We start from the raw sequence: 25,769 nt of genomic DNA on the forward strand, positions 1-25,769 counted from the left end.
GGGCTAGTGCACCAAAGTTTCCTAGCACAGCCCCCGCGTGCGCAGAGGGTGAGTGACAAGATGAAAGAACAAAGTAGTGAGTCCTGGTGAAGGGCAATGTCCCCTGGGGAGGGTGGCCTGAATATAGTAGGGGTGAGGCAAGAAGGCTTGGGGCAGTGCCTCGGGTGGGGCAGTAAGAGGGTGGTGTGAGTAGAGGCGATGGCAGAAGTCTCAAGTGACCAGTGGGGTGAGGATTTGGATGCACAGCCCTCGGGCTCCTGCCAGGAGGACGGTGATGAAGACGGCCGTGAGGTCCTGACAGGGAGGCCCAAAGCCTAGGATGGCACCAGCTAGGGCCAGAGGTCTCTCCCACAGGAAGATGCAATTCTAGTGTCCAGAGGACGGGAGCAGGGGCGCAGAGTCAATCCTGCTTTGACCCTTCATGAGTGGCTGTGGCAAGTGACCGGCCCGTGCCTCGGTGTCCCCTTCTGTGAAACAGGGGTCACAGAAGGACGCTTTCCTAGGCTCAGCGAGGACTCTGCTGGTCAGAGCGCTGGACCCAAGGCCCAGCCGCTCCACCTCCATCCCGGAACCTGCAGCCAGGAAAGGCCCAGGTGTCCAGGAAAGCCCTGTGCCTCCCGGCTGTGGGAGCCAGGGTGCCCCAGGCACGCCTGCCGTGTGGACAGGCCCCGGGAGCCTCGGCCCTTTCTGGAGTCGGGCTAGTCTAAGGGGCTCTGACCGCGGGGCGGGGTGTGCCAGTGGGCGGTGGGTGGGGGTGGGTCCCGCGGGGGTGACCACTAGCAACCATGGTGGGGAACCGGTGGGGGTTCTCCCCGGAGAGGGGGTGGAGGCGGCGAAGGTGGGTCAAGTCCAGGGACAGTGGCTGCGGGGTGCGGGGTGGGGGCAATTACCCGGGCCAGGGAGGGGGCGGGGGGTAAGGCGGAGATGGGGGGGTTGGCGCAGGGAAGCGGAGTGCGGATACGCGTGGGGGGTGGGGGTGCGGGGACCGCGGGGCGAGCGGGGGGAGCGGGGGTGCGGGGACCGCGGGGCGGGGGGAGCGGGGTGCGGGGACCGCGGGGCGAGGGGGGGAGCGGGAGTGCGGGGACCGCGGGGCGGGGGGAGCGGGGGTGCGGGGACCGCGGGGCGGGGGGAGCGGGGGTGCGGGGACCGCGGGGCGGGGTGGGGTGGGGTGCGGGGACCGCGGGGGGGGAGCGGGGGTGCGGGGACCGCGGGGTGGGGGGGGGGAGCGGGGGTGGGGTGCGGGGACCGCGGGCGGGGGCGCGAGAGGGGGCCGGGGGCGCGCGGGTTGCGGGGCGGCCGCCCGCGTACGCGTGGGTAACTGGCGCCGGACTCGGAGCGCACCCTCTGCGTCTCCCTGGCAACCAGCCTGGGCCCCGCCCCTCTCTCCCGGTCGCGTCGGGAGGAAATGGGCGTGCGCGCGGCGTGCGCTTCCGGCACGAAGGGGGCGGGAGCGAGTGCGAACTGGCGGCGAGGAGGACCAATCGTGGGAGACGGCTGGGGACGAGCCAATTGGCAGGGCCGCAGGGCGCGGGCAGGGGCGGAGCCCGGGGCGGGGGCTGGCGAGGCCGAGCCAATCGCGGCGACCCGCGGGGCCGGGGGCGGGGCCGGGGGCGGGGCCGGGGCGGGCCGGGGCGGGGCCGCGGCGGCAGGGACGGAGGAGGCGACGGCGGCCTGTTCCGGCGGGGTGTGGGGTCGGGGTCCGGGGCTGCGGCCGGCCTGGCCATGCTGCAGCTGCGGGACTCGGTGGACTCGGCGGGCACGAGCCCCACGGCAGTGCTGGCGGCCGGCGAGGAGGTCGGCGGCGGCGGCGGCGCGGGCGGGGGCGCGGGCGGGGGCGCGGGCGGGGGGCGGCCGGGCGCGGGCACGCCGCTGCGCCAGACGCTGTGGCCGCTCAGCATCCACGACCCCACGCGCCGCGCCCGCGTCAAGGAGTACTTCGTGTTCCGGGTGAGGCGGGGGGCGCGGGTCCCGGGGGGCGGGGGGCGGGGGCCGGGGGCCGGGGGCCGGGGGCCGGGGGCCGGGACGGACGCTGAGCCCCGCCCCGCCCGCGCAGCCCGGCACCATCGAGCAGGCGGTGGAGGAGATCGGCGTGGTGGTGCGGCCGGTGGAGGACGGCGACATCCAGGGCGTGTGGCTGCTGACCGAGTGAGCGGGGCCGCGGGGGGCGCGGGGGCGCGGGGCGCGGGGGCCGCCGGGGCTGACGCGGCTGGGGCCCGCAGGGTGGACCACTGGAACAACGAGAAGGAGCGGCTGGTGCTCATCACCGACCAGGCGCTGCTCATCTGCAAGTACGACTTCATCAGCCTGCAGTGCCAGCAGGTGGTGCGCATCGCCCTCAGCGCGGTGGACACCATCTCCTGCGGGGAGTTCCAGTTTCCCCCCAAGTCGCTCAACAAGTAAGTGTGTTCGGCGTCGGGGCCTGTAGGCAGTGCTTGCAGCACCAGCTCCCCGTCAGCGCGTCAGCGCGAGGAGGTGCCCTCGGAGGAATCCTGGCTCCAGAGAGGCTCAGGCTGGTGGCGGCCGGAGCTTGAGGCCGTGGAGGCAGGCCTGACTCGGCATCTTAGGATGGGGCTAACTCAGCATTTTATCCCTGGCCAGGAGAGGGTGACACCGTGACCTCACACTCTGCTCTAGTTGAAGTTTAACAGAAGAAAGGTAGTGTGTCCTTTTCTGTTTACAGATGTCCCTGGAAGTTAAATCTGAGCGTTTAACAGGCAGCTTGGGGAACGGAGTGTTGTGAAACACGGAGCCTAGACTTTACTCTGGTCGGGTGACTTCGGCTGCAGGGGTTTGCTTGGGTCGGGAAGCTGTGCTGACCAGGGTGCCAGCTAGCCGCCAGGCCTTCTGGGCGAGGGACCTGAAGTGACAAACGTGGCGATTGTGTCCCAGCCCACCTGCACGGTCTTCCCTGCCCCCTAAGCTGTGCTGTGTAAAGGTGGACTTGACCAGCACAGCACGGGGGTGAAGCAGCGTCCCCGGGTCCCACACCTGCCTGGGCTGCCCAGCGCTCTGTGGCTTGCTGCTGCATGAAGTCTTTGTCTCTTCTCCATAGGCGAGAAGGTTTTGGGATTCGCATTCAGTGGGACAAGCAGAGCCGCCCTTCGTTCATAAACAGGTGGAACCCCTGGTCCACCAACGTGCCCTACGCCACGTTCATAGAGCACCCGATGGCCGGTGCGGATGAGAAGACGGCCTCTCTGTGCCAAGTAAGACCGTCGGAGCGGTGCTGCCCAGCTGTGACGGTGACATCCTAGGCCAGGCCTGCCCGCCACGGTTCCCACTTGTGGCTGTGCAGCATTTGAACTGTTCTGCTAAAACCGAGGAAGCAAATGTTTTAAGTTTCTTTTAAAAGTCTTAGTTATCTTGTGTTTAAGTAGCCTCACGGGGCTAGTGGTTCCTGGTCAACGTAGCTCTATAATGTGGCCTCTGGTGGCCATGATGGCCTTGGAGAAGGACCCAGAAGGACTCTGGCCAGCAGTCTGCTGAGCCAGAGAGGACAGTGACATGGGTGGGCCCTGCCTGCCAGCCGTGCCCCTCGACCTGCTTAGGTGGCCTGGCGGGTGGTGGGCAGGATGAAGTTGTCCCCCTGACAGAGTAGCTCAGACCTGCGGAGGGCAAGTCTCTGCAAGGCCATGTCGCCTGTCCCCGTGAGCCAAGGGATAGCCAGCATGTGGCTGGAGAGGCATCTCTCCCAAGGACAGTGGCAAGGCTGACACAGAAATGGGTGGGGTTTTTTTCTGGTGTCAATGACTGATTGGCAACCTGTTTTCTCTCTCTTTAAGTTGGAAAGCTTCAAAGCTATGTTAATCCAAGCTGTCAAAAAAGCCCAGAAAGAGAGTCCCTTGCCAGGACAAGCCAACGGTGTACTGGTTTTGGAGCGTCCCCTCCTCATCGAGACCTACGTGGGATTAATGTCCTTCATTAACAATGAGGCTAAATTGGGTTATTCCATGACCAGAGGCAAAATAGGCTTCTAGCTGCCCCCCACGGGTGGACGTGGGGGCTTGGGCAGCAGACCTGAGGCTGGCTCCAAGGCCCCTGCAGGGTCGGGGCTGTTAACCCTTAGGGAGCACAGTGCAAGTAGAATAGTCAAATGGATTCTATACTTTAGCTGAATCTTGAACATTGGGTAATAGAAGCTACAGACAAAGAGCAAAGTGAGTCTAGCCGTCCTCGTCTTGGCTGGTATTCCATCTTCTAGAGTTTATTTCCGTGTCTTTCCTGGAGCATCTGTGTGTGGCTTCTCGTGGCCCTTCCCCCAGTCCTCTAGCATGTTAATAAATATGTGCTCCCACCGGAACCTCCCTGCTAGCACTTCAACTGTGCAGATGCCTATACCCGGCAGAAGCCTTGAGACCCCGGTGCCTATAGTTGCAAATACATTTCTACTTGGTGTCAAATTTTATATTTTGAAATGTAATCCATTTTTTTAAAGCTTACTGCAAAACAAGCCAGCAGGCTAGTGAACTAAACCAGTCTGCCTTGTTGGCTCCTTAGTGAATAGTAGCTTTGTGTAAATATGTTTGACCTAAAGTCCTACTTTTCCTAAAATTATAGTGTTCATACCTGTGGCATCTTTCCCGGGCCCAGAAGTTCGCAGGAAGTCGTGTGTAGACAATTCATTGATATGAGAGTTACCTTGATAGTTCTTTGCAAACAATTTGACACCCATGCCTGTTCTAGGTTTGGGTTGCCATAGTCACATTTAAAATGGGGATTGCTCAGTTTGCTTTTTAAGGAAGGGATCTTGTCAGATTCTTGTCTCTCATGCTGCTGACACTCGGCTGGGTCCCCACTGCGCCTGTGCAGACCCGAGGCCGCCCGCCTTGCCCTGAACACGCCCGAGCTGTGGCAGCTCGCAGAGCATGTCCATGGGAACTGCAGCACGCTGCTCGTGCTCCCACCTGTCCTCAGCTTGCTGGCTTGACTGGGAGCGCTTGTTATCAACTGAAGTGCTGGCTCACTGGTTTCTTCCTCCTTATTTACAACTCTGGTGTAGCGTTAGTTGGCATGGATGTGATCCAAATGCAGCAGCCTGCTCAAATTGGAAAGCTGCCTCCACACCACCTGGGTCTTGAGCATTTGCTTTTGGTCTCATAGTAAAGACATTTACAGTTGAACGGATGTCGCTCCTTCCTTGAAGCTGTTAGCTTTGTAAAGCTCCCAATTTGCTGTGCTTGTTCTGGATCCTCGGGGGTCCTGTTCTGGTACAGCTCTCTCACGGTGAAACCCAGACAGTGGTGTGCAAGCTAGCCTGTAGCCAGGATGGCGAACCCAGGTTTGGAATCCTACTTCCTCCACTTCCTCAATCCCAGCTGCTGTCAGAAGCACCCGAAGGTAGAGGTGAATGGGATTTCCCTGGACAGAATGCCAGGGTGGACCCCCTGCAGAGCTGACCTTAACCCAGTGGCCCCCCGGTGGGGCACCACCCTCTCAGCACTCAGGGCTCCTGTCCCCTGCACTCCAGAACATGCCCCAACACCCCATGGGAAACCCAAGCCCGTTCTCCAGGAAACTCCAGGGATGGGGAGCGGAGGCTCCAGAGCAGGACAGGATGTTATCTGAGGGACAAACAGCTGCTGGGGGGCAGTTATTTCCTGTGAATGACCCCAAACCTGAAACAAGAAATCCTTCCCACAACCCAAACCTTCACCAACACAAGCATCAGCCATTTTGTGAATTACCAAATATTTATTTTAAATAAAAATTCGTTTCATACCATACATATTTACAAAAATGCTATAGAAAAATAAAAGCGAGTCCTTTCATCTGGGCCACTAGCTGCAGCAGCTCCCCAGAGAAACCTGGTCCCGACTCGACTCTGCAGCCAGCAGGTGCCAGAGGGTGTTCCCCTCTGGTCACACCCAGGCCTAGATACTTATGGATCCTACGTGTGGTCACCTGGCCGTCCGAAGGTGGTGCCAACCCTCTCCTCAGTCTCCAGGAAACACAGACAGAAGTGATCCTTACTGAGGAGGGCCACTGAATCTCCGTTTAAATGCCAGCACAGAGAAAGCACCTGAAAGTCACCTAGAGAGAGACAGGTGGCCAGAGGGTTAAAGAGTGAGCACAGTCCCAAATCCTGTGGGCAGAGAACAGGCCTGGGGAGCCCCAGCTATAGCCCCAGATGCCCATTCACGGGGGGGGGTCTCCTACACCCAGAAAAGCTGAGCACCTCGGGGCCCTTGCCAGATGTGCATACTAGGGTCTGGCCGTGAGGTTTACCCGAAGATCCTGAGCGAGGCGCTCAGGTGAGCCACAGTGTCCAGGTCTACAGAAATGTGCCAGTGTGCTAGGGCTCTGCCTATGGCGGACCGAGAATATTGTGCTCACCTTCCCCGGGCACCTGCACTGACACACAGCCCGCCGGCGACCACAGGTACACCCTGCTGCCTCCCGTGCAGATGGCCAGCCGGGGCTGCTGCGGGTCCCACTGGAAGGCACGCACTGGGGACAGCTGCTCCAGGACCACGAAGAGTTTCAGCTTTTGTATGTCCCAGATCCACACGGCATTGGGGATGCTGTCTGAGGGAGGGTGGGGAGACAGGGCAGGTCCTGGGTTCCTCACCACCCCCTGCCTGCTTCAGCATCCACACTGGAGAGGACACTAGGGGCAGGCCAAGGGACCCAGGGGCATGGCTGCCACTCTGGCATCTGTACAGGCTGGACCCCCCCCACCCCAGTTCATAGGCCACAAGGGCACATTGGATGGTTGTTCTTAAAGCCCTTAAAAATGTAAACACCCTTCCTGTATAAACCAAACCAGCAGCCATAGTGGTGCCCAGACCCTATTCTCTACTGAACAAAAGAAGAGCCCAGTGGCAGGGGACACTGACACACAGCGGTCAACCTGCTGCTGCTCTGCAGACAAGGCCTGGTCTCCAGAAGCTTCTGTGGGCACAGTGTCACAGTACAAGATGGGAGGACACAACATCCTGGGAAGCCTGTTACCAGGGTCTCTTCCCATACAGTCTGAATGCCTGGGCACTGGAGGAAACAGGACAGGATGTGGGGCTGCAGCCACTGACCGTTTTTTGTCGCCAAGAAGTAGTTGTCTGGACTGAAGGCCAGTGCTCCCACTCCAATTTTTGGGTTTGCTCGGTCAGCAACCGGCTTCAAAGTCTGTAAGGAAACTGGCACCGAGGCGATCTCATCTAGAACGTGGACAGGGGACACTGCAATCTCCACCTCAGGGCAGCACTTGCACTGCTTGACCCATGTGGGCTGCTGCCTGCCCCAATGGGGAAAGCTCACGTTACGTTAACATGTGGGGTGGGGGCTTAACAGGAGTGGGTCCCGCGCTGGGAGCTATGTCACCTGTCAGTGTCCTGAACACACCACCACGGGGTCTACATTGTGGAGAGGCTGTGCACATGAGGCAGAGGTGTGTGGGAAACCATGCCTTCCCCTCAATTTTGGTGTAAACCTAAACTGCTCTACAAAATAGTCTTAAATACCCCACATTATAAAACCAGCAGCAGAAGGTTATAAGAGGATGATGAAGTAGGCAGGTGTGCCTCCCCCTTCAGGGTGCTTACTGGGCCTGAGGGAGTGGGGCACGGCCTGGCCCAGGGGCCGCTCCAACATCTCCTCCATCCTAAAGTTCTGTCCGCTGTACCAATGTGGGAACCAAGGCACAGGTGCCCTGCCCAGGCCCCACAGCTCTGCAGCTCCAGGGCCCCCGTTACTAACGGCTCCTCCTCTTCCTGGCTCATCCAAGGGCGTTTTACCATCCATTAAAGAAATTGCCCTCAGAGGACCAGCTGTCAAAAATGAGATTTCCAGTGCTTAGATGCAATCAACAAAACATTTCCCCAGGTCTCCTGATTCATGGGTGGAGGGATGCTGGCTGGAGCTACTACAGGAAAAGCAAAATGTACCTTAAAAATAGAATGTCTAGGAAAAAAAAAAAAATAGAATGTCTAGGAACACCTGGATGGCTCAGCGGTTTAGTGCCTGCCTGTGGCCCAGGGCATGATCCTGGAGCCCAGGATCGAGTCCCACATCGGGCTCCCTGCATGGAGCCTGCTTCTTCGTCTGCTTGTGTCTCTGCCTCTCTCTGTGTTTCTCATGAATAAATAAATTAAAAAAAAAAAAAATAGAATGTCTGGGGGCACCTGGGTGGCTCAGTGGGCGAAGCATCTGCCTTCAGTTCAGATCATGTTCCAGGGTCCTGAGATAGAGTCCCACATCGGGCTCCCTGCTCAGCAGGGAATCTGCTTCTCCCTCCCCCTCTGCCCCCCAACTTGTGCATGACTACGTGTACTTTCTCAAATATATAAACTCTAAAAAAAAAAAAGAAAGGTCTGAATTCCACCTGAACAAATGGCAGTCTCTCATAAAAAAAAAAGGAGAAAAAGTGAACCCCCCGCCTGCTGCTCACATTTGCTCTCGGTGGTGGAGGATGGGCCAGGCGCTGCTCTGGGTGGGGGGAAGGCAAGGCGGCCCAGGGCTAGCCGTGGATTCTTCTCAGCTTCCTTATACACAACCTGGAACACAGGACAGTCCTGCCACCACCCCGCTCAGGACGGGCAGAAGCAGATGTGATGACGGCACCACAAGGCAGGGGCCCAGCAGCACCCACTCCCTTGTGGGGATTCTCAGCACCCTCAGTGGCTGCCGACTGCAGGTTTATACACAACTAACAGACACAGGCCAAGGGAGCGAGGGGCATCTGTGACTGGCAGCCTGACGGGCCTGTGCCGGAGGAAGTGAAGGAGCCCCCGCCTGCCCTACAGCATTAGAGCGCGCTTGGGCTGCGGGCTAAATGGCTGGCCTGCTCGGTCTTGGCCTCCCAAGACCATTGCTTGGCTCGTCTGTACCTCCCTGGCCTCAGGACCTCTGCCTGAGCCTAACATCCCCAGGTATCCCTCCTTCCCTTCCCTTCCCTTCCCTTCGACACTGGTACCTGTAGCCCTGCCCCTGCCGACCCTCCTTCCATCTTTACTCATGTTTCTCATCTGTGGTCAAGCTCCCCAAGGCGGAGGTCAGTCTGTGCCCTGCTGAATGGATACACATGCCTGCCTCAGGACCTTTGCACTTCCTGTTCCTGTTGCCTGAACTGCTCCTCCCTCAGATCCTGTATCACTTCTTCCCGGTGTCTGACCCTGTAACCCCTCAGCAAGCTGCCTGTCCCTGCCTGCCCCAGGGACACCCACCTCCACTTCTCTAGCCTGGTCCCCCAGCTCCAGATGCTCAGTGCTTGCAAGTGGGAGGTACTGGGGGTAGTGGGGGAGAACAGGGCAAGGACACCATTCCAGTCCTTTGTGAACGTGGACAGGAAGACAGGGAGAGCACTGGTGGCATCTGATGCGTGAACTGTGGTAACGACAGAAGTTTCTGGTGATGAAAGTACCTACATCACAATCAATAACGTGATGTAAAGAGCAGTATTCTTCTGCCTCCCTTCCCCAAATACTGCTCAAAAGGAAACATGCGTTCCAGACTTACTATTTTGGGATTATTGACGGTTGCTGGATGCCCAAACTCTGTGATCATTTTCCAAGTCACGTGATTAAGAATGCGCACCTGAGGGGGGAAGGGGAGCATGAGGGCCTGGCCTGCGCTGTGCCCTGGGTGTCATGGAGGACACCACCCTGTCCTCACCTTCCCGTCGTAGCTTCCAACCGCCAGGAATTGACTGCTGGGGCTCCAGGCCACTGACTTGACACCCAGGGACCACTCATAGGCACAGTACGCAGACAGGAGCCGGCCATCCAAGGAGTAAAGCAGGACCTTGTACTGCAGGAGACACTGTGGTTGGTGAGACGCACACCGGTCCCACATGGGAAGCATATAGGCACCTGGCGGGTGGAGGGACCCTCGGAGAACAAGCAGGAAGTGGGGAGGACAGTGCCGCAGGACAGGCCCTCCCACAGGGGTGACCTATGGACCTTGGCCACAAACGGAAGGACTTTCTGGTCAAAGGGCTGCTGCTCAGCATCAGAGCCCAGGAAACTAACCAAGCCGCCACATTTGGAAAGCATCCGGTAAACACAGGTGGATGCGCTTAACACACCAGGGACCTACCTGGCTACTTTGCATACCTCCAGACAGGTGTCCCACACTGCCAGCACACAGCCGTTGGGGGCCCACTCAATCCCTGCGAGGTCCTGGGTCTCCGTATCAAAATGCTTCCGAAGGCAAGAGGGAGAAACAAATTCAACTGGAAAGTGTTTCCTTAAACAGATTCACAATTTATGATTGATATTTTTAATACATTAGTATTTCATTTACTTATATAGAAATGGGCAAAAATATTACAGCTCTGTCCCCTGCCATTAAAATCCTGCCTGAGCACTGAGGAGGTCTCAGGCTGGCCGCCAGTGGCTGCAACCTCCCCGGCAGGACAGAGCCCAGCAAGGCCCAGCACCACTGGCCACACGTGCCCCTCTCTCTCCCTCCCCCTGCCTGGCTCAGCCTCACTCCTGTAAGGCCAACTCAGGCAAGATCCTGCCAGGACACCCCATGCTTAGTTGGGGAGGCCTCCTTGGTGCTCTGAGGAAACGGGCATTCCCATTCTGGAGGCTTCTCTGCCTCCAACCTCCTGTAGATAGAAGCCTGGCCAGGGCAGGGCTCTGTGCCCTGGGCTCCAAGGCACCCTGGCATCTTGCCCAGAGCAGGCCCTCCTCCTCCTCCTCATACAGTGGTATGGTATGACCTCAGGAAAGTGGCTCACGATGATGCCTGTCACCTCCCCTGCATGCCAGGTGGGCTGCGAAGCTGCACACAGCCCCTGCCCTCTGGCGTGAGGACAGCTTGGTGCTGCATGCTCTCCTGACAGTGTCCTGGAGCAGCTGGGAACCCGTGTTGGCCACCCCACCTGCAGGATCAAGCGCCTCCTACCCGCAGGAGCTGCCAGTCGCTGCAGACAAAGACGCTCACGTGATCCTTGCAGTCGCGCCGCTCCGCCAGCGCCATGTAGCGGCCGTCCCGGGTGAAGGTGATCCCTGTGAGAGAAGGGCCTGCTGTCCAGGGCCGAGGAAGGGGAATCACACTTGCAGAGGATGTGGGAAGGGATGGGTGCACGCGGCCCACAGCGGAGCCACGGAGCCATGACTGTGGTCTTGGCTCTACAGCCTGGGCTGCTCCATACATGCCCCAGGCCCCCAGCTGGCGAGATGTGTGCAGGAAAACCAGGGGCACCGGAGCCCCAAAGAGCCACAGAATGTTACTGGAAATACAGCTTTGACCTCAAATGACCCCTGACAGGTTGTCACACGCCTAGAAAACAAAGCATAGGGAACTCCACTGGCTTTAAGTCAGCTGGTCGTTACACTTATTTTTACTTTTGAATGAAAGTACTTACTTGGAAGAAGTAAATTTAAAGTAAGAATCTGGAAATAATCTTTGGGAGAAAATGCTCAGCTATATTTTCCAGACCTGTTTGGGCTCAAAAAGCCCCAGGCCACAGCTCACACTTCGTGAGCCAGAAGAACACACAGATACCTGTTGTTTCCACTCAAGAAATGTGTATGCTGTCTGGAGAGACACTCATACTCAGGTTATAAAGATAAAAAATGAATGTGCGATCACATTTCATTCAAATTCAAGTCGCAAACTTAATAACAGAAAAAAATGGAAGAAATATTCAAATTACGTAAGGCTTCCTTCTGCTTATTGAATGACAGACACGTGACTGCACATTCAGGGTCGGGTGTCCACTGGGCACTCCGGGCAGCCCCCCGGAGTCACACAGTGGTAGGCCCAGTGTGTGGCACCTCCCCCAGGCTCAGAAAGCACGGGGCTGGTGACAGGAGGCCTAGTGGCCTGAAGTTCAGATTGGGGAGGGGAGGGGGGCGCGGAGGTCTCAGGAGAGGCATGAATGGTGGGGCCTGGCCCCAGTCCTACGACATGGGGATGGGGACCACACATATAGCCTGCTTCTTTGAGGCCCTTTGACCCACTGAGATTTTGCCTCATCCTCTAGAGACACACGTGGGAATCACAGAGAAGCATCAGCAGGCACGGGTGCAGAGAGACAAGCCAGTGCTGCGCTGAGACGCTGCCCATAAACCCTCAGGGATGGAACAGGGCACCCCCTCCCTGAATCTCTGAACCCAAACTACACAGACATGGCTTTCAGATCAGCTTCGGCCGACTCACCCTGCTGACAGGCCTTAGGATATTTGATGTAGGACACAGATTTTGTGCACAAGGACCAGACAGTTATCCGCAGCTGTTGAGAGAAAGGGGAAAGAACACAGGGAAGATGCAGCAGGTTCCGAAAGACTGCCTGAGGTCACCAGCAGCCCGAGTGTGCGGTTTACTGCAGAATCAAAAACAGTAGTAGCTCCAGGGCTGTTTTCTTCTGACAGTTTACTGTGGCTAAATCTCATGTTCTTGGTATTTGCTTTTCATTTTGTGACCATTATGTGAGCGACACAAGGTCAAACATAAGGGCATTTTAGTTTGAAATTTCAAAGTAACAGTTTTCCTTTTGTAACAGACCTGCGGAAGCCGTGTAGTCCAGGAAACATGTTCACGTGGGAATGCTGTCCAGGACTATGGGTGTCCCCAGGACTGAGTGAGGTTGCCTGGTTCCTCCTGTGCCTCAGCAGACTTATGAGCAGGAGGTGGCAGGACAGGACTGCCTGCACGGTGGCTGTGCCACATGGGGCTTCTGGGGTGACCACTGTGTGGCATCAGCCGCCTGTCCTCTCCTGTCCCTGAGTGCCTGACGGGGTGGACACGGACACGTGTCCCCAGAAAAAGACCTCAGAGGGGACGTAGGCCTCTGTGTCACAACATTCAAGTGTTCAAACACTCGTCTATACTTGCATCTAATACTGAGCTTCTATAACCCTCTAGATCCTTTCATAGTTGAAAAGTGAATAGAATAGCCACAATTTCTTTACCCCAATTCCTAGTTTTGTTTCTGAGAACTGTCTCCATGCCATTGCCATTGGCCAACATGGAAGTTCACTACCTGGAGCGTCCAGCAGCTGACTCTGAACACAGACAAAGCTGGAAAGTTCACATGGGCTTGGGCACAGTAACCAGAGAACGTGCTATACGCACAAAGCCAGGCTAACAGATCAATAGAACAAGAGTCCAGACACAGACCTGCACACATGACAACTGCTGACAGAAGTGCAACTGGGGAAGACAAAGATTCAAAATAGGTCCTGGATCTAAACGTAGGCACCAAACCATGACACTCCTAGAAGAAAACAGAGTAAACTCTTTTTTGATCTTGGGTTGGGGGGGGGGGCGGATTTCTTTAGATGCTAAACGCAGAAAACATAAAAGAAAAAAGATGGATGTTAGATTCCATCAAAATGAAACACTTCTGCTCTTTTAAAGAAGCTTAAGGAAACGAGAAAGCAAGCCACAGAGCAGAAGAAAACACCTGCCAAACACCACCTAACAGAGGACCTGCGTCCACAGAGTATCACCAGAAGCTTCACAACTGAGTGACATGACAAACAACCTGATAAAGATTCAACAGATATGGACAAGTCATACAAAAACAAGTGCCTGAAGGATGTTTAATGTCATCAGTCATAAGGAAAACACAAAACTGCAAGGAGACACGACACAGCAGAGACCAACAACAGAAACCTGGAATGACAAGTGTTAATGAGAACGCAGAACACCTGAGCTCTCACCTGGGGGCGCAGGCACGGGCAAGGGTGGCAGGCATGGGAGAGAACCATTGGCAGCTTCCTAAAACAGTCCAAGGGCACCTCTAGGTATCCCACCCCCAAGGCAGCCCTCCTGGCACTCTACCCAGGCATCCCACCCCTGGTATCTCCCCAAGAGTGAGGACGTGAGGACGTGTGCACAGACTCCTATGTGCGTGTTCACTGCACTGTGTCCATCACAGCACACATGGGGAACAGCCCAACTGCGCGTGGATAGGTGGACAGAAAGCAAATGCCCATCCCTGTGCAGTGTGATGGCACCCAGCTACCAGGAGCCGCTGCTAAGGCCCTGGAGGACAGTGGTGCTGAGTGACAGAAGCCTGCAGGCTATGTGGTCCTGGGGCCAGCGTCAGGGTGGACAGGGTCACTGCTCTCGCTGGGCAGGATTGCTTACCAGCCCTTACCTGGCTTTGTGGAGGTGTAAGAAAGTTTGTCAGTTTATTTTTGTTGAGGCGGCTGTAGTCTGTTTACAATGCAGACCCCAAGACTCACAGACATGGAAACGTGGGACATAACAGGAGTGAAACACCACGAGCACCCGAACCAGGAGACCATGCTACACCAACAGCCAATAAGGCAGGCTGTGAGGCAAACAGGTCCATGAGGAATGAAGAACGGTGATCTACATAAAGGTTCAATTCACCATGATGATACAACAGTTCTCACTGAGTATAGCCGGTAACAGCCTCGAGTATGTGAGAAACACCTGAGAGAACGAGGGCAACGAAGAGGCTAGACCCATCAGACAATGGCATGCTATAAACCTGTGACTTAAACAGTGTGCAACTGGCACATCGATGGAGCGAGAGCAGGATGAAGTCAAGTGTTTGGGGCACCTGGGTAGTGTAGCCGGTTATGTGTCCGACTCTTGGTTTCAGCTCAGGTCATCATGACATCAGGGTCGTGGGATCAAGCCCTGTGGGGCTCTGTGCTCAGAGGGGAGTCTGCTCGGGGTTCTCTCCCCCTTGCCCTCCCTTCTCTTGCACTTACTTTCTTTCTCTCTCAAACAAATAACATCTATAAAAAAAAAAAACTTCAAAAAAATCAGACATGTTCTGTAAATATAAAGAAATTCAGTTCTTGAAAATGTTATTGGGAAAAAGATAAAAATTGATCCCCACCTCACACCACACATTGTTATGGACTCCACATGGCCCTGAACCATATATTTACATGAAGTGTGAGAATGTATAGGCTTGTAAAACAAGATATGAAAGCATTCGACCTCACTAACAGGGAAATGACTATTAAAACCAAAATGCAATAGCACTATAGCTCTACTGGATTGGCAATCATTTTAAATCCTGATACAGGGATGCCGGTGGCTCTGTGGCTGAGCGTCTGCTTTTGACTCAGGTCATGATCCCGGAGTCCTGGGATCAAGTCCCATATCAGGCTCCCTGCAGGGATCCTGCTTCTTCCTCTGTCTGCGTGTCTCCCTGTCTGTGTCTCTCGTGAATAAATAAAATATTTTTTAAAAAGTAATAAACGAGATCCCTGGGTGGCTCAGTGGTTTAGCCCCAGCCTTTGGCCCAGGATGTGGTCCTGGAGTCCCGGGATTGAGTCCCACATCAAGCTCCCTGCATGGGGCCTGCTTCTCCCTCTGCCTGTGTCTCTGTCTCTCTCTGTGTGTGTGTCTCTCATGAAAAAAATAAATTAAAAAAAGTAATAAACAAATAAATCCTGATACAAATGCTCTGGAAAATTGAATGCAATTTACTCTAACCAGGCAACCTCCAAGGTTACACCCAAGACAGGGCATCTCAACACAGGTCATGTACAATAGACTCTGGAAAATGTGGATCCCAATACCTCAAATGCCCAGCAACAGCAGAGGCGCATGATTTCTCCTAGGAGGGATGGAAGAACCAGCCACACCGTCCACATGGATGAACGGACAACCATGGAGGGGGAACAGACACAGAATACAGAGGATGAATTCATGTAAGTAAACTTTAAATAAAATAAATGCAAACCAAACAGTAGTGTGTACACAAGCTGAAGAAAGGCAAGACGTGATGAGCACAGGGTCAGAGGGTCGCTGGGAGGCTCTGTTCTCGGGCACCAGGGGAAGCACACACATACGCCTTCCTTTCTCATACCCCCGGAACCTCATCCAGAAGGTGCATGATATGATTTCTCTGTCATATTGATGTAAGGGAGGCAGAGGGCCCGTGGCACATGCCCATCTGGAGACTGGATCCTGGTCCCAACAATTCTGATCATGAGGACTGTCAGGTGAGGCTTTATACATAGCTAAAATCACCGCATCTGGAAACCGAGTTTTAACATCTTTAAAAGGCCAATGTGTAGACCACAGGGAAACTGAGTGCCCTTCGACTGCTGCTCACTCTCCAAGAGCCTCTATCAGCAGATGTCAGATTAAAGCAGGATTTCAAACTGAAGCAGAAGCCATGTGGAGCCACACAGCCGTCTGGAGCAGCCATCCCAGCCAGGCTGGGTACAAACCTTATCCCAAACGATGCCAACAAGAGAAAGACCCAGAAAGACTGGGTGATACCCCACAGGGTCACTCCGCATCCTCATGGCTGTGAACAAATACACCCCCTTGCCACATGCACACACTGGGCAGCTGGCAGCCCAGACCTCAGATGGCCCTCGGGGGCTTCAGACCCAAACACTGGGTTATGATGCCCCTCTAACAGCACACTGATAAAGGGATTCAGGGAACTTTCTACATTTAAAACAAACACCACTGACACCAAAGACCTACCCTCACACCTTGTATTTGCCAAATTCCCTGTATTTATATATTCATGACTCATATTTATACTCCCCGGGTTAGCTCGGAGTTATTACCAGATTACAAACACCTGTCTCCATATGTGGGGCCCCTGGGCAGTGCCAGTGGCCTGGAGGAGCACGAGGGTGGACGCTGTGGATGAAGCAGTGACCAATGGTCACAGGTCAGGCCTCGTAAGGGAAAGATGTAAACTCATTCACAGGGAAGCTCATCTTCTACTGTCAAAGTAAAGGAACCTTTTAAATCCCTAAGACTGTAATTGAAGAATTTTTTTTACAAATCTGCTTTATTTTTCTTTAAAATTGGGCAGAAAGATTATATAACAACACTGTGTGATTTTAACACCCTGATGATTTAAGACACACATCTTTCTTCAAAACTTACCCATATAACCACTACCATGTGATTTCAGGAGGAATGGATTCGAGACGCGTGCCTGTGCACTTACATGGAACTCAGTGGTATTGAGAATGTGGCGCCCGTCGGGGCTCCAGCATGAGGCCACCAGCCCGGCCGAGCCCTCGTCGATTCTGCAGTGCCATTCCGGCTGCTCCAAGGACCACACCTGTATTTGCAACACACAGAAGTGCAGAACCGCGACAGATCAGCTCACTACCCAAGCCTAAACACAGCTGGCCGTCAACTGCTCCCAGTCACAACCCAGGGAAGCTTTCCAAATCTCCCGTGCGGAGGGGCCGGTTCCTGCTGGCAGCACGGAGCCTCACTTCTGCGCAAATCTGCTATGTTGAGTTTTAAAGTTTATGCCTTCACCAGCCCTAAGCGCTCCTTTAGGTTCACTTTAGATCTATAAAAAAACACCACATCTACCACTTCCCAAAACCCGTGACGCCCAAGTTGCTAGAACACTGTGAACACTTCCTGTTATGGAATTCTATTTGGTTACAGATTAAGAATATCTAAGAGTTTTCTCGTTTTGAAAGTACTTAAACCATGAAAAGTATTAACTTTTAAGGGAAAACTAGCTTTGAGCTACACTGCCTCTTTTTTTTTTTTTTTTTTTTTTCAAACTATGAGGGCACAGAACATGATCACTGTCCAGGAAGGCTCCTGGCTCTGAGCCCTGAGGGCAGCACACCTGCACCAGCCCCCGCTTGTACATGGCACACAGGATAAACAGGGAGTCCGCCGACCACTCGATGTGCTGGATCTGGTCCAGGCATGTGTACAGCTGAAGGATCTGAAGGGTGTTCACATCGCGGACCACTAACCGGTACTGCACACAAGAAGCCTAGAAAGGGAAAAGAAAGCCCTTGATGGTCTACAATCCAAAGGAAGGGAGCCTGTGGGATATCCGCGCTCCCCTCCATCCAGGAATTCCACTTCCTTCTCTCCCTTCAGATGCATCTTCTATCTGGATGACCTCATGTTCACCAACTGTATTGCCCACTCCAAACATAAAGGAAGTTCACACAAAGATACAGTTGAAACATACAAACTATGTGTTAAAATTATGTTCCAGGGTAAAGTATTCTGTTAAAACTCTCTACTCGAGTTATTTTCTACTCCTTTCCTATTTAAACCTGAAGAACTAAGGTAGGAAGCACTGTGAGTCGAGCTCTTCTGTGAACTAACCAAGTGCTCTGCTGCTTGGACGACCTACAGACAAGCCATAGGAAGTGAGGATGAGGACTCGGGGTTCTTGGTGAGGACCACTGACACGTAAGGATGCTTTTTGTAAACACTCGCTTACTTCCAAGTAACAGAACATACACTCTGGTCTCTGCCCCTGAGCCTTGGCACAGGACACTTAAAGCCCCTGAAACCTCCTGTGTAAAAGGAGCATCTTTTGTTCTAATGAGGCAACTCTAGGTGGGTTCCTGGTCCCTAGAAATACCAATAGCTATGATTAGAAACCTGAAATTTTCAGCCCCGTGCCATCCTCTGGAGATGGGGAGAGGGGGTGGAAATAGAGTTCATAAATGATCATGAGGAATCTTCTGTAAAATGCCAGAAGTACAGGGATCAGAGAGCTTCCAGGCTGGTGAACACACCCACGTAAGGAAGGTGATGCAGCCCACACTCACAGGAACAGAGGCTCCTGCATCGGGACCCTCCCAGACCTTGTCCTACATATCTCTTCATCTGGCTGGTCACCTCTTTTATCATATGCTTTAGCACACTCACAAACACAAGCGACTGTTTCCCTGAGCTCTGTGAGCCACTCTGGAAGAGTCATCAAACCCGAGAGTGCTGTGGGAATGTGGGACTCGCAGTCCAGTGAGACAGAAGTTGTGTGTAACCTGAAGGCCTGCTACTGTGGCTGGCATGTGAGGTGGGATGGGCACAGTCCACCTGTGGGGCTCAAGGCACACAGTGCCAGAATGGACACCCCACTAGTGTCCTGGAGGTTCAAGGGCTGTGGAACACCCCGCTTCTGGCAAACGTGACCGCGAGTGTCAGCAGTGCAGTGAGTGTAGCAGCAGTGTGACAGCAAAGGAAACGTATGGGGTGAGGAACATACTTTCCTGGCATAGGAGGGAGAAGCAGAGATGCTTTCCTCACAGCCGCACTGCACTGCCTTACTCTGGATACTGACTAGCAAAATGTTCAAGTGTCAACACTGTTTTCTTGAAGACAGTTTATGGTCATATTTGTTAATAATACCCACATCTAAGCAAACAATTTGAGTTTACTCATCTACTGACTATAGATGATACCACAGTTTAAAAATCAAGAACTGATTTTTAAACGTTAACGGCTTCCTCTGGTCCTTATCGAGATCAAACGAGATTATTGGTTTGTGGTCTATGAATAGACGTCTTACAAAGGCTTCATGAGTTGTCCTTGTCCAAAGGAGAGGGGAGGGGCGACTGGGGGACTCGGTCGGTGAAGCATCTGTCTTCAGCTTAAGTCAGGTCATGATCCCAGGGTCCTGGTCATGATCAGCAGGGAGCCTGCTTCTCCCTCTTCCTCTGCCCCTCACCCCGCTTGTGCTCTCCCTCTCAAATCTCTTTTTAAAAAAAAAGGAAAGGGGAGGGCAACTGCAGATTAGAACAAGCATGGGTCATACTGTAGCTTTGCAATCAGTTACAATGAACTCCTTATGAAATGGAACTTCTGTATCAACACTTGTAAAAACACATCAAATCTGTTGCAAGGGGGCAGCCCGGGTGGCTCTGCGGTTTAGCGCCGCCTTCAGCCCAGGGCCTGATCCTGGAGACCTGGGATCGAGTCCCGCGTTGGGCTCCCTGCATGGAGCCTGCTTCTCCCTCTGCCTGTGTCTCTGCCTCTCTCTGTATCTCTCATGAATAAATAAATAAAATCTTCAAAAAAATCTGTTGCAAGATATTAAAAATAGCAACACAGACCTACTTTCTTCAGGATTTAGGAGAGCTTTGAAGAACAGGATTCCAGTAACATTATTATCAAGCTTCTTGCTTTATTTTCACTAGAGTGTAGAAGCCCAAAGAGCAACAAAAAGAAAGTAATATATAGTCTCTTTCTGTAATTTATTGGGATTTTTATAAAACCAATATATGGGGAGCACTTTGAAAAATACACCAAGGTTTCTGGGGTGAACTTTAAGCAGAAGACATTATGTATTTTTTAGCTGAATGCTAATTTACATGATTTAGAATACCTCCATAAAGGAGTTATATTCTCAAAGAGCTAGACAAACAACAGGAATGTTAATAAGCCTAAATCTGAAAATGAATCATAAGGCATCAATAAGTTCATATAGAGAACTAAATGCCCTTTTGTAAAGCACCATTTTTTTCTTAATGGATTTCCCATGTCAATTATCCCCTCTACCGCCTCCCCCACCCAAGGTTCTAAGCATATACACTGATGATATTGGTACATTTCAAAACTTCCATTTCCTGTCCAGAGTAGCTCGGTGACTTCAGCACCATTCTCTCGCCTGGTAATGAACAGCTCAAATCCTAACAGCTCAAATAAACAGCAATGCAGACAACTCCATTTATTTGGACATAGAACACTATTATTTCAACCAGTTATTTGGCACATGGTAGAGACCGGCGAAGAAGCCCGGGAAAGACAACGCAGCTGCACTACTGTACCAGGGTCCAGTCAATGGAATTATATATCTGCCTTTATGTGTCAAAATAACAACAGTGAGCTGATATGCTCCGTATCCTCAAATGTGTGGAGACAGCATTGCCATTATCTGCCTCTGACAGATGGAAACTGAGGTGCAGGGAGGCTCACACCTGCCCAAATCCAGTTCCTGGGGTCCCCTGCTTAGAGCAGGACTGCCTGAGTCCCCTGCCCCGGGTATCCACCCCCGTCCCCCTGTCCCAGGTATCCACCCGCCCCCCCTGCCCCGTGTATCCACGCGGACCCGGATATCCACCCCCGTCCCCCTGTCCCAGGTATCCACCCGGGCCCCGGATATCCACCCCAGCCCCCTCCCCGGGTATCCACCCCCATCCCCCTGCCCCGGTGTCCACCCCAGGGACGCACCCCGGCCCCGTGCCCCGGGTCCCCCCCCCTGCCCCGGGTCCCCCCCCCCCCCCTCTGCCCCGGGTCCCCCCCCCACCCTCTGCCCCGGGTCCCCACCCCAGCCCCCTGCCCCGGGTCCCCACCCCAGTGTTCACCCCGGGTACCCACCCCGGCCCCCGGCCCCGGGTCCCCACCCCCGCCCCCTGCCCCGGGTCCCCACTCCTGTCCCCCTCCCGGTCCCCACCCCGGCCCCTTGCCCCGGGCCCCGGTTGCAGGCATCCGCCAGGGACCACTCGTTGAGGCCAGTACCCGCGGCCCCCCGAGCTGCCCCTCCTCCGGCCCGAGGCCGCTCACCAGGTATTTGCCATCCGGGGAGAACTTGCAGAGCAGGTTGGAGAGCTTGAACACCTCGGAGAAGTTCATGGCGACCGCAGAGCCGGGGCCGCGCGCTTCTGTGCAGCTGGGGCGGCCGCAACCGCTACCTCCGCGGCCGGAAGTGACGGAGAGCGGAAGCATGGCGCAGCCTATCAGGGCCCCGGGTGCCCGCGCGGCATTGTGGGGCTTGTAGTTCAGGCGGCTCCGCCCCACCGCCCTTTTTCCGGACTCGGCTGTCCATTCCCGCCAGGGTTGCCAGAAAAACGCTGGGCGCGCGCTCAAATTGAATTTCAGACGAACGACGAACCATTTTTGTGGACAAATGTTTCTAAAACTTCATGGGACAAATCTATACTAAAAAAGGCACCCAATTATCTGAAATTCAAAAGTAAATGGGTGTCCCGTGTGTATTTACTCTTACACGTGTACCTATATATAAACACTTAGATGTAAACATATTTACATATAACCGTGTTTCTCCATATATGTAATAGTGCATATGCACCTGTGTAAATGCGCATTCCTTTTCCCTAGGTGTTTCAGCGGCATCGGGCAACCCTACCCCGCCTCCCCTGGGTACCACCTAGGTCTGGGGGAGCGACTGGGGCGCTGACTCCGCAGCGGCGGGCGTCGCGCTCCCTCCGGTTCCTCGCACGCGCGCCCTCTGCGTTTGGACCCGCGGAGAGGAGAGGCACCGCGCGGGAGCCCGACCTGGGCCGGGGTCCTCGCGCGGGGCGGCGGGCACCTGCATCAGCATCGCGCACTCCGGGCTCGCTCCCAGCGAGTGCCGTGCCCCTCGCCTTCTGGGAACCCCTAGTCCTCTTTCCCCGAACAAGACTTCCCCCAGGTCCCGGCCAGGCCCTGCCAGCGCGTACGCAGCCTACCGGGTCGCGCGGGCCCAGACACCTGCGCTCGATCCTCCGTCTGAGAGCCCGGACCCAGCCTGGCTCCCCCGCACACCTCCGTGCGCACGGCCCCGGGTCCACTCCCCGAGGACGCCCCCCAACTTCTGGAACAAAGGGTAGGAAGTGCGCGCACGCGTCCAGGTGGGCGGTGCCGGCCTCCCCCGCACAGGGCCAAGCGGATCCGCGCATGCGACTCGCGACTCGCCCTCGGGTCCTACCCCCTGCACCTCGAAGCCAGGAGGTGAGCAGTACAGGTGTGTACAAGTGCGCCAAGTGCGCCAGGGGAGATGCGGACCTCGGCGGCCGGAACCCGGTCTGCACCAGCCCGGTTCGCGCTCACTCCACCCGCGACACCGACGCGAGGGTCACGCGGGCCCGGGGACGGCGGTCCCGAGGCCATAACGGGTCGCGCGAGCCTCGGAAGGCAGCGCGCCGCGGGGGCCGCCGAGCCTCCCCGAACGCGTCCGGCGCTCGGGACCCCAGGCCGAGGCCCGCCCCGCCCCGCGGGTCCGGGAACACCCGGCCTGAGCCAGTCTCCGCGCCTAGACGCGCTCCCAGGGCACAAGCCACGTGTGGCCGCGGACGCCCCCCACCCCCGGACCTGCGCGAGCGCAGGAAAGACAGCGGCGCCGGGGCCAGCAGGCGGCGGCCAGGGAGGGAGCGGGGTGCGGGCCGCGACCTGGGAGTGTCCGCGTCACCAGTTACTCCCGGGGCCGAGGGACGCAGCCTCCGCCCTGGAAGAGCGCGGGCCGGGACCTGGGAGCCCCTCCCGGAGCGGCCCCGCCCTCGCGAGTCCCCCGGGCCGCCGGGGCGCAGACGGCCGCACCCAAACCCCGCGCCCCGGAGTCTGAGCGCCAGTGCGGGCGGGAGTCGGGCCCGGCTGCGGGGAAATGCGGCGTCTGCGGGAAAGCGAGGCTTGGGACGCGGAGAGCGCTGCGCCCGCCCGCCCCCCCCGCGCCCCCGCCCGCCCCCACCCGCGCCCCCGGGCCCCCGCCCGCCCCCCCCCGCCCCCCCCGCGCCCCCGCGCCCCCGCCCGCGCCCGCGCCCCAGCCTGGCGGACGGCCGCAGCCGCATCCCCGCGGGGAGAGCCCCGGCGCGCAGCCCGCGTCCAGCCCGGCCGGCGGCCCAGCAGGCTCCGCGGGGCGACGCGCGCCAAAAGGCGGCGGGAAGGAGGCGGGGCCGAGCGCGCCCAGGACCCCGACTCGAGCGCGGCCAGCTGGGGGGGCGGGGCGCCGGCGGCCACCTCTGCCCCGGCCCGGCGCCGCCGCCCGCGCTCCTCCCGCCGCGCCGCCGCCCGCGCCGCCTTCCCGCCCGGCCGGGGCCCAAGGCGCTAACGCCCGCGGCCGGCCCTGCGCGCGGCGCCTCCCCTCCCGGCGCCCATATAACCCGCCCGGGTAGCCCGCGCCGCCGTGCACCACTCCGGGGCCAGCGCCGGGCCGGCCGGCGTCGATGCCCCCGGGCTGCGACCGCACCAGGTAGGGAGCGCCGAGGGCCTAGGGGCAGCGCGGCCCGCCGGGCGGGGCGCGGGGTGGGGTGGGGTGGGCGCGGGGGCTCCCGAGCGTGCGGGAGCCGTGAGAGGGGGTGACGTGGGGTCTCCCCACGGAGTCCAGCCGGCCCCCCCCCCCCCCGGGACACTGCACAGGTGGCAGGGAGCCGCCCGGAGCTGCGGCTGCCCCGGGGTGCGAGGTCCTGCCGGAGTGCCTCTGGGGCCAGGACCGGCCTCGCTGGGATTCCGGGAGGGACCTTCCCCCGGCTGACCCCTGTCCACTCCAGCTTCTGAGGGGAGGCCCCCAAACCGATGGGGAACAGGTCGGGTCGGGGCGCAGGTGTGGTGCAAGTCGCTGACAAGCTCCTCCCCGCCGGCGCTGCTCCCTCCGCACCCAAGAGGGCTGTGCAAATCCAGCCCGTTACTGCCTCAGTCCCCAGAGACCCAGTGCTCTGCGGGACCAGGAGAACCTGCGTGACCACAGAGCTAGATCCATGGAGTGAGGGTTCCGGAGGGGCATTTCCAGGTGATTCTGAGCTGTCCAGGGCTGCCCAGCCTGTCTTGTGAGTCTGTTCCAGTTAGAGAGAGGAGGGGCAGAGTCAGGCCTCTGGTGCACCCTGGGGAGACATCTCCTCCACCCTGGCTCCCTCTCCTTGCCTTGTAGCCACTGTCCTTTCAGCCTTTGGAGGGATGAAGCTATTATTACCTTCTTACTCAGCTTGTATTTTTGTCTGGTCCCTAAGCCGGTATGCAGAAAGTGTGCACATGTCTACATAAATAGATGGGTGGCAGGTAGACCATTGTCAACCGGCAATGGGCCAGGGAGACAGTGTATGGTTAACTTCTGAGCAGAGGTGAATCTGTCCAAGTGGACTGTGTCTGTTTATTAAATAACTGGACGTTTGGGAACTGATTAGCATGATGGTTTGGTTTTATTTGCTGTCACTGTTGCTGTTTATTTGTTCAGCCTTAATTAGCTTTAGAAGAAAATGAGTAAGCGCAACTATATTGCATTGTCCCACGGTCAAGCCACCCATTTTTTAATCTATTCATAAAAGATAAAAAGGCATTGGGTTGAGAACTAAAGGGACAGGATGTTTGAAATTTTGCAACAAACGAATTTATGGATGATGCATAGGACTTTTAAAATAAGAGGCTGCAGAGCTGTGCCACTTGGTCATACATCCGTTGGGGCTGCCCCAGGTGAACTGACCTGGCAGCTGGTACTTGTGGATTGGCCTCAGAATGGTTAGACCCTCCTTGCCATCCTTCTAGTGAAGGCTATGGGGAACAGGGTAGTGTTTCCAAATTCTGAAGGGTAGCGCTTGGGAAAGCCAGTCTGGTACAGAAGTTAAGAAGATGGATGTGAAGTCAGAATGCTGGGGTCCAGATACCCTCTTCTCCAGTTACAAGGCAATGGTTGGCTTCCACTAAGTGGGCCCCAGAGTGACGCTATTGATCCTAGCTGCTGCTCCTGAGTTGGGGGTGAGGGCAGCTCCTCCGTGGCCAGCAGGTCTCCCCTTGGAGGGAAGGAGTGGCTGGCACTGAGGCAGGAATCTGCCTCCGGTTTGGGTGGAGGCTGATGGCCCCTGTCAGGGGCACTGCTGGAGGATGCCTCAGTTCAGGATTTATTTATAGAGTATGCCCCACCCACATCCAGGAATGGATTTGTAACATTGAACACATGTAATGTTCAGAGTTAACACAGAGGTGGAGAGGCTGAGGACTTTGGGAGAAAGGCAAACATTCACCCCGAGATTCTGACACCCGAAAGGGAACTCATCTCATTTGTAGGTAGGTGGAAGCAGCATGTTTGTCCATGTGGAAGACAGTTTCAAGGGGAATTCATTCTGTAGATACTTATAGGAAAGAAGTTGCTAAGATAAAATAAGCGGTGAAGAAGACAAACACATGGTGAACTTCCAGTTTGCAACAACAACAAAAAAAAGCAGAAACATTTTCCAAGTGTGTTTATTCTCTCTGGCCACCAAGAAAGAGGAGGGCCCACCTTTACTTCCCGATTCGGGCATTTCTGTGGGAGTGCTGGATCAATATTTTAAAATGTCATTTTCTGATCACTTAACTTCGTACAGCAAAAAAGGGAAAAAGAAACAGAGGAATGGTTAAGTAACGCAGAGCTCCTCTGCTGCCCCAGGGGTTTTCCTTCT

The 25,769-nt window shown here is 56.0% G+C and overlaps 3 protein-coding genes across 4 annotated transcripts in view; 2 read left to right on the forward strand and 1 right to left on the reverse strand.

The window, feature by feature from the left end:
- The first annotated feature begins 1,685 nt into the window (after positions 1-1,685).
- TPRG1L (tumor protein p63 regulated 1 like) lies at positions 1,686-5,124 on the forward strand. Its single transcript, XM_072731090.1, has 5 exons — positions 1,686-1,947; positions 2,054-2,145; positions 2,220-2,396; positions 3,053-3,206; positions 3,783-5,124. Exons 1-5 carry the CDS (start codon positions 1,723-1,725, stop codon positions 3,975-3,977), a joined length of 843 nt encoding a protein of 280 aa, XP_072587191.1. The 5' UTR covers positions 1,686-1,722; the 3' UTR covers positions 3,978-5,124.
- A 547-nt stretch (positions 5,125-5,671) lies between these two features.
- On the reverse strand, positions 5,672-21,343 carry WRAP73 (WD repeat containing, antisense to TP73). 2 transcript variants are annotated; one of them, XM_072731089.1, is made up of 13 exons: positions 21,190-21,336; positions 17,507-17,659; positions 13,611-16,975; positions 13,066-13,162; positions 12,106-12,178; positions 10,846-10,949; positions 10,047-10,133; positions 9,607-9,741; positions 9,451-9,528; positions 8,384-8,489; positions 7,029-7,154; positions 6,334-6,525; positions 5,672-6,030 (listed from the first exon to the last, which is right to left on the reverse strand). In XM_072731089.1, the coding sequence occupies exons 3-13, from the start codon at positions 13,643-13,645 to the stop codon at positions 5,888-5,890; spliced, it is 1,176 nt and encodes a 391-aa protein (XP_072587190.1). In that variant the 5' UTR covers positions 13,646-16,975; positions 17,507-17,659; positions 21,190-21,336; the 3' UTR covers positions 5,672-5,887. The 2 variants fall into 2 exon arrangements, with proteins under 2 accessions (XP_072587190.1, XP_025860927.2); XM_026005142.2 differs by lacking the exon at positions 13,066-13,162 and having other exon boundaries at positions 16,859-16,975; positions 21,190-21,343.
- A 2,187-nt stretch (positions 21,344-23,530) lies between these two features.
- The window catches only part of TP73 (tumor protein p73), a 65,127-nt gene continuing 62,888 nt past the window's right edge, over positions 23,531-25,769 (forward strand). Inside the window, exon 1 of the mRNA XM_072731091.1 lies at positions 23,531-23,590. The gene's annotated coding sequence lies outside the window, so the exon portion shown is untranslated. The remainder of the gene's footprint in view (positions 23,591-25,769) is intronic.

The sequence above is a fragment of the Vulpes vulpes genome, chromosome 12 (assembly GCF_048418805.1).
Source record: "Vulpes vulpes isolate BD-2025 chromosome 12, VulVul3, whole genome shotgun sequence".
NCBI lineage: Eukaryota > Metazoa > Chordata > Mammalia > Carnivora > Canidae > Vulpes > Vulpes vulpes.